Source organism: Sparus aurata, chromosome 21 (assembly GCF_900880675.1).
Source record: "Sparus aurata chromosome 21, fSpaAur1.1, whole genome shotgun sequence".
NCBI classification, from domain to species: Eukaryota; Metazoa; Chordata; class Actinopteri; order Spariformes; family Sparidae; genus Sparus; species Sparus aurata.
The window spans coordinates 34661322-34673773 of NC_044207.1; the positions used below are offsets into that span (position 1 = coordinate 34661322).

At 39.4% G+C, this 12452-nt stretch overlaps 1 protein-coding gene across 1 annotated transcript; it reads left to right on the forward strand.

Moving 5' to 3' along the window:
* Positions 1-400: 400 nt before the first annotated feature.
* Positions 401-11094, forward strand: LOC115573207 (GTPase IMAP family member 9-like). The gene is made up of 4 exons (XM_030403898.1): positions 401-482; positions 7413-7581; positions 7767-7836; positions 9795-11094. The coding sequence occupies exons 3-4, from the start codon at positions 7767-7769 to the stop codon at positions 10484-10486; spliced, it is 762 nt and encodes a 253-aa protein (XP_030259758.1). The 5' UTR covers positions 401-482; positions 7413-7581; the 3' UTR covers positions 10487-11094.
* Positions 11095-12452: the final 1358 nt, after the last annotated feature.

Here is a 12452-nt window from a genome sequence, read left to right on the forward strand (position 1 = left end):
TCTCAGCAGTTTTCCACTGTGATATCCAAATACAATTATATTATTAAGTTTTCATTATCAATTTTTATTTTGATGAATCTGCTCAGCTCTGCATCACAAACTGTTGTGACTCCTAATGAATCTCCACTGTCCCTTTCCTTGATTTTCTTGTTAGAAGTGATCCTGTAATAATAGGAGTTAGTTCACAGCTGCTTATAACTGTGCAAAGTGACAATTAATGGTTTAGAAGTGTCACAGATTGTGAACAAAGTTGTCATCATAAGAGGGCTCTGTGTGCACTGTATCTCTGCTCATTTAAAGTAACTGGTGGGATTTTTTGTAAATGCTGATGGGAGGGGTGAGCAGGGTGAAAGTGAAAGTTGTTGCAACAAGACCTTATATAAAGAGCTGTTGGTGCAGACAGCGCTTCATTTCTTCAGTTCAGCAGCAGACCAGCTCTTCTCTACAGAACACAGCCATGGCCAGCAGATTGTTAAGAGATGGTAAGTCAACATTTTTTTTTTCAATCTCAACTGTCCTTAATGGGGCTGTGCTGAGATGGAAACACTTTTTCTCAACTCTCCAGTGTTTTTTTTATTTTTTATTTATTGTTTTCCTTTAACAAAACATTTTATGAAATAACACAACATGAACATGGGGTGTTTTCTGTCACAATATTACAGCAAAATAATTAATCACTCAAGTACATCTAGAAATAGAAAAGAGACTTATACAAAGGAAGGGCGTTTCAGGGAAATGTACATTTTCCATTGCTTCCAGATGTCATTGAATTTAGATTGCTGGAGCCTCATTGAAAAAGTGATTCTTTCCATTACATACATATCGTAAATAATATCATACCATTCGTCTATAGATGGGACATCTGGCTTGAGCTATTTCCTTGTAATGGCTTTTCTAGCAGCTAGACTCAATATTCCAAATAAATATTTATTTTTCACACTTACATTAGCTGAGTGTACAAGCCCAAAAAGAAGTTCGTCCCAGTTAAATGTAATGCCAGTTCCAAATATAGATTCTAGTTCTGAATAAACCTTGCGCCAAAAAATATTTATTTTGGGACAGGCCCAGAACAAATGGTAGTGATTGGCTTCCTGAGAATGACACAACCTCCAACAGCTAGAAGATCCTGTATGGTAGCCATGCTGAGCAGGTGTAGTGAAATACCTAATGAGACACTTCCAGCCGAAAGATCTCCATGAGTTTGAGCATGATATCCTCCACTGGAACTCACAGTATTTAATCCAAGTATATTCTGAAAGGTGGCTGTTGGATTCCCTGTCCCATTTTTGTTTTACATACGTGGTATTCACTATTTTTATTTCCTGCAGGCCTCTATACAGTCTCGAGATGACTTTAAGCATGGAATCTGTCCTATAAGCACTGATAAACACTTTTAACAAACCGTTTTCAAACGCCTTTTGGCCTTTGGACATACTGCTGTTTAGGTGGTGTCGTATCTGAAGATATCTAAAAAAGTCTCTATTGTTGAGACCATGTAGCCTTTTCAGCATCTGAAAGCTCTTCAGTGTTGACTGGTTGAACAAGGTACAATATGAGGAGAGACCCCGGCCAACCCATACTCTATAGTTGGCATCCATCTTATTTGGGGCAAAGTCAGGATCGTAGCAGCACCATTTCAGAATCTTTACCTCTTCTAATATATCATTTCTGGTGATAACGTTTAACCATGTTTTCAGTGATAAGTTGATCCATTTATTTCCTATTTCCATCAAGCATTTAATTAGTCTTTTATCCCCTATTCTTGCTTGAATTGGCATCGTCCCTGATATGTTTTCTTCAATTTCCTTCCATCTTGCTTTGTAATCTGAGGCGCACCAACAGACCAGGATCCTCAGCTGGGCCGAAATATAGTAATCTTTTAGGCAGGGAAGAGCCAGTCCACCCTTTTTTTTTGATAATTGAAGTGTTTGGAACCTTATTCTCGGTTTTTTCCCCTGCCAAATGTAACGTGATAGTAATTTATCCCATTCGTTGAATTGTTTATCATTAATTTCAATTGGGAGGGTCTGGAATAGATATAGTATCCTTGGCAAAATGTTCATTTTTACCGATTCAATCCGAGATTCAAAACTTAATATTGGAACAAGATTCCATCTCCTCATATCTTCCTTTAATTTCTTGTTTAATAGATCAAAGTTTAAGTTGAATAATTTAGATAAATCTTTTGGGATGATGACTCCCAGGTACTTCATATGTTCTAGATCCCATTTTAGTTGAATCTTTGAAGTAATGTTTTGACTAGGTTTGTAACTGAAGTTTAGTATTTGGGTCTTCTGGATGTTCAGTTTATAGCCTGAGACCAAGCCAAAAGTATCTAAGAATGATAATAGTTCCAAAATTGAATCTTCGGGGTTTGACAAACTAATTAAAACGTCATCAGCAAATAAAGAAATCTTGTATTCTTGGTCTAATATTTTTATACCAGTGATATTATTGTTCTGTGTTATCCCCTGACTTAACGGTTCGATAAACAATGCGAACAACAATGGGCTCAATGGGCAGCCTTGTCTGGTCCCTCTTTCCAGGCCAAATGTGTTTGAAATTGCTCCATTTATTTTTACTCTGGCTTTTGGTTTATTATATAGTGCTTTAATAGTTTTAATAAAAATTTGATGAAATCCAAATTTGTCCAATAGTTGAAACAGGAACTCCCAATTAACCCGATCAAAAGCCTTCTCGGCGTCAAGGCTTAACATTACTGCCTGGAGTTTATTTTTGTTTATCTCCTCAATCACATGTAGCGTTCGACGAATGCTATCTTGTGTCTGTCTTTGCTGAATAAAACCTGTCTGATCTAGACTTATTATCTGAGGAAGAATATTTTCCATTCTTTTGGCCAAAATGTGGGTGAAGATCTTATAGTCTTGGTTCAGAACACTTATCGGCCGATAGTTTCCACAGTCTAACTTGTCTTTACCCTCTTTTGGTATCACGGAGATCACTGCTTCTTTCCAAGAGAGAGGAACAATGCCAGTTTTAAGCACATGGTTGTATGTAGTTTTCATTCTAGGGGTGAGTAAATCCTTCATCTCTTTGTACCACTCTGCCGGAAATCCGTCTGGCCCTGACGCTTTATTTATCCTTGAATGTGATATTGCCTTTTTAATTTCTTCCTCTGTAATTTCACCAATTAGAAACCTATTTTGTTCATCGCTCACTTTGGGTAATTTTATAAGTTTTAAAAAAGCTTCCATCCTTTCTTCATCTGTTTTGGGTTGGGTATATAAATTTGTGTAAAATGTTTCAAAGGTTTGTTGGATATCTTTTATTTTGTGGTGTGTAGAGTTGGTAATGGGGTCCCTTATTTTATGAATTGTATTTTCTGCCTGTTGCTTTTTTAATTTGTAAGCTAATAATTTAGCTGATTTACTTCCGGTATCATAATATTTTTGTTTCAGAAAAGTTAATTTTTTCTTAATATCATTTGAGTAAATTTCATTCAGTTCGTTTTTTTTCTTACACATTACCATTTTTATACCTGGATTTAATGTTTTTTTTGTGCATTCTCTAATTTTCCCAGTTCCAACTGTAACTGTTCAATTTTTGCTTTTCTCTGTTTTTTCAAATTTGAGCAGTAGCCTATAAGTTTTCCCCTTAAAGCCACTTTGCAAGCATCCCAAAGAGTTTGTGGGGATACTTCTCCATTGTCATTTTCATCAAAATATTGTTTTATGTCCGTTCTTATTTGTTCCCGCATTGGATCCAAGATCCCTGTATTTAGGCTCCAAATGGTCCTCTTTTTTTTCGGTGTCTAATGTTACATTTAAGTAGACTGGTGCATGACCAGATAAATCCATAGTCCCGATATTGCAATTTGTAACCCTATACATGTCCCTTTGATACATAAAGTAATAATCAAGCCTAGAATAGATCAAATGTGGGTGAGAAAAAAAGGTGAAGTCTTTTTTAGTCGGATTCAATTCTCTCAAAGTATCGCAGAGACCGAGCTCCCTCATCATAAATTTTATATTTTTAGAAGTCTTCTTCTCTCTTGTGTAGCAGGGTTTTGATGCGTCCAGGGTTGGGTGTAGTCTGACATTAAAATCTCCCCCACAGATTAGGGTACCCTGCGCATCCGAGACTAATAGCTCAAAAATGTGTTTGAAAAATGTCCATTCAGATAGTGGAGGAGCGTAGACATTCAAGAAGGTAACTAAAGCGCCCTGTAAATAACCTCGGACCAGAACAAATCTCCCATCCAAGTCTTTCTTTTCATAAATGCACTCAAAATTTAATTTCTTAGAAATTAAGATTACCACCCCTCTCTTTGAGCCCTGTCTATAGGAAGACGAGTATTGATTAAATCGCCATCTTACAAGTTTTTCATGTTCCGAATTTGATAAATGTGTCTCTTGGAGGAGAGCTACGTCTATTTCTTCCCTCTTTAATTTTGCCATAATTTTGCTTCTCTTGATTGGATTGCCTAGACCATTTACATTATACGTAATGACCTTAATTAACTTGGTATTTTGCATTATATGTCATTTAAGTATAACTGAAGCCCTGAACGCCTCAATAAAAAAGAGAGAGAGAAAGAAAAAAAAAAAAAAAGGGAAGGACTTTTGCACCCCTGGTGCTGTGGGTAACATCAGCACCAACACGAGCATTAACTACAACAAAACAAAGAGCATAACAAAAATACACAATGACTTCCAATGATGAGGCCTCTTTCATGGCCTCGTAACTCAGATGGAACGTGAGTTTAGAGGGAAAGTCTCTTCCATCTAACAATGAGAGAGAGCCCTCTTCAGCCTCTAAGCTGATAGACAGGTCCACAGTGTCCAGTAAAATGTCCCGACTTCACATACTTATTCCTTATGCCCTTAAAATTATCTACTTAATAGGTGTAGTATTACACAAATAACCTCACAGAGGATATCTGTTTTCTAGTATATGATTCTCTCATCTCAAAGTCAAGTCACAAGGAAAAATAGATGGTCGTTACATTATCACTACTTATCTAGTGTCCTGACGTCGGAATCTTTGAAGTGTCTCTTTGAAGCTGTGTTTGGCGTTCAGGTTCTCCCGGTTTCCTCACCTTCCGCTGGGTCGCCAAGACAGCTGGCTGATCTGATCCAAAAGAGAGGTTGGGTTTTCCAAAACCGTCACCGGTATCCCCCTCACTGCCATGTCTGCCGTTGCCGCCTCTGCCGAGTTGTAGGTCACCGTGCCTTCCTTGTAGTACACCCGCAGCCTGGCTGGGAACGGAGTTTGAAATCGAATGTTTCTTTCCTTCAGAGCAGCCTTCGCCTCTGTGTAATCCCTCCGCTTCCTCCGCAGCTCCGGTGCGTAGTCATGGTCCATACGTATCTTCTTCCCCTGAAAGTCGAATCCCTTTCTTTGCCACGCTTTTTTGAGTACCTCCTCTTTCATTCTAAAACTCGAGAATTTGACCACGATGGATCTTGGCAGGGCTTCGGCCGGGGGTTTCGTGGTGAGCGCACGGTGCGCCCTCTCAATATTCAGGGCTGTGGAGGACGGGAGTTCCAGGCCTTTAATTAACAGATCTTCCATGAATGTTGTCATTGTTGCCATGCCTTCTTCAGCTCCCTCCTTCACCCCATATAGTCTGACATTTTCCCGTCAGGAGCGCCCCTCCAGGTCCATCAATTTAGCTTCTGTTTGCGCCTGAAGTTTCACCAACTCAGCCAAGACCTCCTCTGAAGACTGGATTCGAGTCTCCGCTGCCTCTATACGCTCCTCCGTCTCTTCCACTCGTTTGTAGATCTTATTATTGTCTTCGCGGATGTCGATCAGTTTCTGGCTAGAGTCCTTTCTAAATTCTCGTAGCTCTTTTAGGATAGTTCCGAGATTAGCATCCTGGCTCTGTTCCGGGTCAGTCGGTAGCGTGTCCGCTAGCATGTTGTCGCTAGCTTGTGACAGTCGATCTTCTTCCATATCTTCGTTTTCCTTCCTTTGCGTGACACTTTTCTTAACTTTCCTGGGCATAATCATTGGCCCGTTTCATTTGCATTTATATTTGCGAGTCACAGAGGAATTTCCGAGTCGTGGCCGGGCCGTGTATAAATTTTACCGTCGGGAGCCTGTTACTATGCTGCCATCCCTTCGCCAGCCAGACCGGAAGTCCTCTCCAGTGTTTTTATGATCTTGAGTGATGCATTTATAAGCTCATACAGAGTGTTTCAATCCAACAGCACAACAAACTGTCGCCTCCAAAATGACAAGACAATCCAATCAGCACATGCGTGAAACAGCTTCAACACAAACTTCCCTGTTGTATCAGAATGCATCAGTTTTAGCTTTATGTACCCAATTAACTGGTAAACTAAAACAGATCCAGCATAATATTCCTTTAAGATTCCATGAGAATAGAACAATAACAGCAACTAAAACTATCCTTGTGTTTATACGGTGTGTTCTACTTGAATTTGGAAGTCAGAATTCCTGAATTCAAAGTCAACAATTTCAACTGGAATACCCAATGAAGTCGGATTTTTGACTTGGAATGTGAGACGCACCTCACCAACACTGACCTTAAATTCCAAGATGGCTGCTCTGCTAATCAACAACTGTGACAGCACAGCTGGAGAGTGTGCTGTCTGATTTGTCTCATAGTCTTACACACAGTGCTGACCAACTTCTATCTGTGGACTTGAACCAGTGTGTGAAATATAGTGTGACATTCTAGACATAAGTAGCTATAACACAAGAACAAGCTGTGATTTATTTATTTGCGCTGTGATTTAAGGGCTGTTTAAAGATTGTTTTCTCTTGGAGATAACCCAGAGGAAACGAAAATTGGAAAAGAGATCTCAGTAGTGTCTCATTCATTTCTCCTAGACAACTATGAGATCTATGTGAGACCAAAGTGAGGCGGTGGCTGATTTCTCCTGTTTCTCAATTGTTTCTCCTGAGAAAAAGGTGCAGAAAATCTCAGCTTGGGCTCCCTGTAAGTTTCAAAGGAGATCTCATCAAGCTCTTAATAAAGTTTCAGAATGTCTCCCCAGTGCTGGAAAGGAGCAAGGTTTAAGCGGTAAAGTCTCAAGTCTCACCTATTGCTCCTATGGAATTTTGGGAGAAACAAATGAGAAATGTTTGAGACCAAAAAAGACGACAACGAGATTGAAATGAGAACTCTCACTGAGCTCCTTTACGGCTCCATAGCCGTAAAGGAGCAAGCTTTGAGCAGTAAAATTTTATAAATAGACATAATTAGGCACATTGTTGACACCTCCTTTCTTTTTGAAATTTTAATGGAGTCAAAGCTGTTGTTTTAGGGGTTCCAGAGCCCCATGAACACCTGTACACACTGATTCTAACCCAATTTGACAATGATCCTACTTGATGCTTGTAGTTACAGCTATTACTTCAAAGTGAATTGACTGACTGATTGATTGAGTGATTTAGTGATTGAATTACATTTCCCACAGTGATATAAAGGGAATGAAGAGTAGCAGAGATACTCAGAGCTTCATCTACAAAAAAAAAAGAAGAGTCAGAGCCAGCCACAGCTTTTACCAGCAGCAGTGAAAGGCCCGGTCCAGTCAGCAGCCTCGCTATAGCAGTAGTGACGAAGAGCAGCTCCATCTGCACAGGACGGTAGGTCATGCTTGGATAGTTTGAATTTACCATGTAGGCTCACATTCAAGTTGTTTGTCTACCAGTTATACAATTACAACTGTCTGAAACATCACTACACAAGAACAATAGTTAAAACAGTTGTCAAAGATAAAAGAACTTCCAGCCTGTTGATGTCTCTGTATTGTTTCTGTGTATTCCCACAGATGACCAGCCACACCCGGAGGAAGAGGAGACGTGATCCAGCAGTGTCTGGAGCTCCACCTGCTAAGCATGGTATGTTCAGTTCTGTTATGTCCAGGTGTGTCATTCATGAACATTTACCTAAGTTTGTTGTGTATTCTGATACTTGATTTTATATTAAAAAGGATGGTCCAATTTTGCCCGAGGTGAATGCTATTCATTTGCTAATACACAGCAAATAGCTTTGTGTCCCATCTTGGCCAACCCAGTAAAATGTCCTGGATATGCCACTGCATGTTGAAACATACAGACAACAAAACAAAAGAATAAAAAAATGTACTCAAATGTACAACTGCCCTTTGTCAATGTTGACCATGTTCACCTCGCCTGATGTTATGAATACCCCAGAGCTTTAAACATTAGTAGTAAATATTTGCTCACTTTCCAGACATCCCATCAGAAACAGCCAGATACAATAGGGAGGGTGCTGGTGGGGAAACCAGGTGTTGGGAAGAGTGCCACAGGAAACACCATTCTGGGAGAAACAGATGATTATATCAGAATCAGAAACAGAATCAGAAATCCTTTAATGTCACGCGGACGGGGAAATTTGTTTGTCACAGCAGCGACAGAATATTACAAGAACAGAAACCAATGGCAAAAATAAGCAATAAAATTAAAAAGGGAAGAAATAGAATAGACATATATATTTACATGATATATCTATATATTCTATATCAAGAATCTCTCTTAAATCTTCAACTGAACACTGTGCCAAAGCCTTTGGTGAGGTGGGCGGTCAACAGGTTTCTGTTAACGACACTCAAGAGAAACTTCCACTTCAATCAGACATTCAAATTCTTCATACAGTTACATCCAAATGAAAATGAAATGTTACTGTAGTCAAGTATTCAAACAAAACAGTGTCTGCCTCATGTGAAAGAAAGTGAATTTCAAAGAATATAACTTGCTTCTGACTATTAACCCTTTACATTCTGTGAGTCCACTTATGAATTGTGCTTAACAAGGTACGACTTGTCCTCTAATTCAGTGAGTCCTTTTCTCAGTCCATGACAATAAGAGTATCGATCAGTCCTTGATCCACAATCAATGAATGTCTCATTAATTAAAAATAAAAATTCTGACTCTGACTCTGTTTGAGTTGAGTTGCCATCACCAAGTGTTGTGTTTGTATTATAATACCTATTTATTAACTCATTAAATATTGCCCCTGACAAAGACCCTCCATATTATGATTGTAGAAGCAATATTTAGCAAACAAATGAAAACATTTACCAGACACATTTGTCCAAAGCGACTTACAGTAATTCATGCATACATTCACACACTGATGGCGTTGGCTGCCATGCACCCGACCAGCACATCAGGAGCAGTTTGGGGTTCAGTATCTTGTCCAAGGACACTTTGACCAGCAAAATCGAACCAGCGACCTTGTGATAAATAAGAATAAGAACTAATGGAAATTATGAAACTTTTACAACAAGTAACATGTATCTAATTATATATTCATATTTATTTTAGGTTATGAATCAATCTCAACAGTTCTGAACAGGACAGCGCTTATATGGAAAAAGAGAACTTTTCTCACAATCTCCAGCATTTTTGTGTGTCTGATTTCCATCAGCATGTTTAAGCACAAGTCTATTATAACTTTACATTACTATAATTACTTATTATTACCATTCAAGATGGATAATAATGTTCTTAATTCATGTTTGATAATCAAACATCACTTACAGCTCATGAGGAGAGTTTTGTTCCTGGTGCAACATTTCTTTAAACTGATCTTAAGTCATTTTTCTTGAATTCATTAGTAAAGTGAGATGATTTAGAGGTAACTAAGATCCAACATCTGCTCAGATGTTCAACTATTGGTGGTAAGAAACTAAACCAAGCAGCAAATCTTCAAAACCATCTTGGAAACCGCCATCAAGCTCCACTGCAAAATGTGAAATTGCTCATGTCAACATCAAAGATGCACAATCTTATGAAAACCTGCAACTAAATGTTTCTTCTTTTTTCCCCGTCAGGACCGAACATATACAACAATGAGGAGATCAGGATTGTGCTGGTGGGGAAGACTGGAGCTGGGAAGAGCTCCACAGCAAACACTATTCTGGGAGAAAAGAAGTTTGAAGCAAAGTTCTCCTCTAAGTCTTTGACTAAACAATGTGCTAAAGCCTTTGGTGAGGTAGATGTACAAAAGGTTGCTGTTATCGACACTCCAGGTCTGTTTGACACCTGTGAGGATGAAGAGAAAATCAAACGAGATATTGTTCAGAGCATTTCTTATGCTTCTCCTGGACCTCACATCTTCCTGGTCGTCATCAGACTGGGCAGATTCACAGAGGAAGAGAAGAAGACGGTGCAGAAGATTCAGCAAATCTTTGGAGAGGAAGCAGACAAATACAGCATGGTTCTCTTCACCCATGGTGACCTGCTCGAAGAGGAACCCATTGAGGAGTTCTTAAAGGAAGATAAAGACCTGCAGGAACTTGTGTCCAGATGTAACGGTCAGTACCACGTCTTCAATAATAAGATGAAGAATCGTTCTCAGGTCAGAGAGCTGCTGAACAAGATCAGAAATATAACAGAGAAGAACGGAGGAAGACACTACACCACTGAAATGTTCCAGGAGGCAGAGAAGAAGATTGAAGAGGAGAAACAACGAATCCTGAAAGAGAATGAAGAGCAAAGAGCGAGTCTTTGCTGTATTTCATAAAAAGCTTTGTGACTTTGTGATGTCAGACTGCAGCAGATAAATTAGCTGCAGCTCCAGTTTTTGGTCTCCTCAGTGGGTCTGAATTGTACTAATAGCATACTGATTGAAAATTGCTGTTGTTTAAGAATTTAATGTGATGTGATGTTATGATTGGAATATTTGTTTCCGAGATGTAGACCTGTCATTTACTAACTCGTTGTAATCCAACAATCCCTGAGCAAAGAGTCTAATGACATATTTTCTCTCAAATGACTTTGTGGACAATTTGTTTCTAAAATCCAGCTGCTGTTGTGTCTGAACACAACTGAGGATGATTCTTCATGCTCCATTATTATCTGCAGTGTATTAAACTGTTTTGTAGATATTTTGATAAATGATCGCTGTCAGCATCGACATCAGTAACAAACTCAGTCATTTTCTGTGACTGATTCACAATAAATTCACTCTTGTAAGATAAACTACACGTCTTCCTGTACAAACTTAGACTGGTTTTGGGTTTGAACCCAAAGACAAAGTCATTCTGAACAGTAACAGATTGGAGTGGTTAGCAAGAAATTATCTGTGAACATTAAAAAATGGCTGATTGGCAACTTTGGAGTTCTCTATAATTCTTCTACTTTGTTTATTTGTTTGCTTGGATTTAATGATTGAATGTGTCGGTTTGTTGTGTATGATGTCATTTAGTCACCTGACACCTGCTCAAACAAGAATCATAACAAAAACTTTAGTTGTTAATTAAATGACGTCTTGTGCAGTTTAATGTAACTTCTTGTCAGATTCCAGGTGGAAACCTTAAAAGAAAAATGAATTTTTACACACAAGCTTGTTTGATTTACCGTATTGACCCGAATATAAGAAGACCCCTCGTTTCAAGACTGATCTTCAGAAAAGACTCTGATATCCAAAATTGACTTTGTTTAAAGAAATTCTTTATTGAAATTCTGAGAAAATCATTTGAATAATTAATAGTAATGGGCATGCCTTCGTTTCCTTTCTCAATAACAAACTCCACACCTGCCTGTCAGTCTCTTGGAAGCGGCCGCTTAGAGGACCACGATAAGCTTTTCTCTTACTGTTAGCGTTTTCAGACGGTCTTTTTGGACCCGCCATCTTCAGACGTTACACTCCGTAACTCCATATTTCTTGGCTGGCTGACAGTTGTTTGACACCTCCGCTTCATTGATCACCATTATCTTAAAATCAGCATCATAGCTCCGCCTCAGATGTCTGTTAACTTGCCCCACACTTGATCCACTTTGCTCTGTACAATCACCGCGTCTCTCCATTTTTCATCTCCTGTCACTTCTTCTTCTCCGCTGTGATTGACAGATAACAGCAGCCACAGTGTCAGTGACGTCTCTACAATAAGCTGGCGCCCTCTGCTGTTGCGGTCGTGTAGCGACCAAGACAACTATCAACATTGGTAGGGGTGCTATTGAGATGAGAGCAGTGTAGACGTGTTTTTTTGAGCTCTTCGAGGCACAAAAAATCTTACTATTTAAAACCGCTTTTTTTAAACACTTGAGTCGCTTTTTTAGTCGTCATTCATTTCTTTTTAACACCACCATTAAGTGGAAAGTAAAAATGTCTTGTAAAACTACAAGAGGTGGCAAGGTAGCTGGCCGTCTGCTGGCCGATACCGCGGCCAATGCTAGCCGCGATCAAGTTAGCAAGAAATCACCGGACAAGTTGCTAGCTGACGACGAAGACGAGCTTCCACTCGCTTGGCGTAATTTGTCAAATATGTTTTTGCAGTCCTTCAATGAGTGGTTTGATAAGTTCGAGCAGAGCTTTCAGAACATTTTGTCCGCCCAGCGGGAGCTCACTGAGAGACTGACCACCACCGAAAGTCAGGCCGCAGACCACGACCAGCGCATCCACGCGGTGGAGGCTTCTGCCGCTGAACTGCGGCAAGAGAATAAAAAGCAGCGGGCCAGGCTCTTGGATCCAGGCGCAACAACAATAT

Excerpts from the sequence above, each read along its gene's own strand:
- LOC115573207 (XM_030403898.1), top strand. The coding sequence starts at position 7,767 with ATGACCAGCCACACCCGGAGGAAGAGGAGACGTGATCCAGCAGTGTCT. Across the intron at positions 7,837-9,794 it reads AGCTCCACCTGCTAAGCATG|GACCGAACATATACAACAAT; the intron begins GTATGTTCAGTT and ends TTTCCCCGTCAG.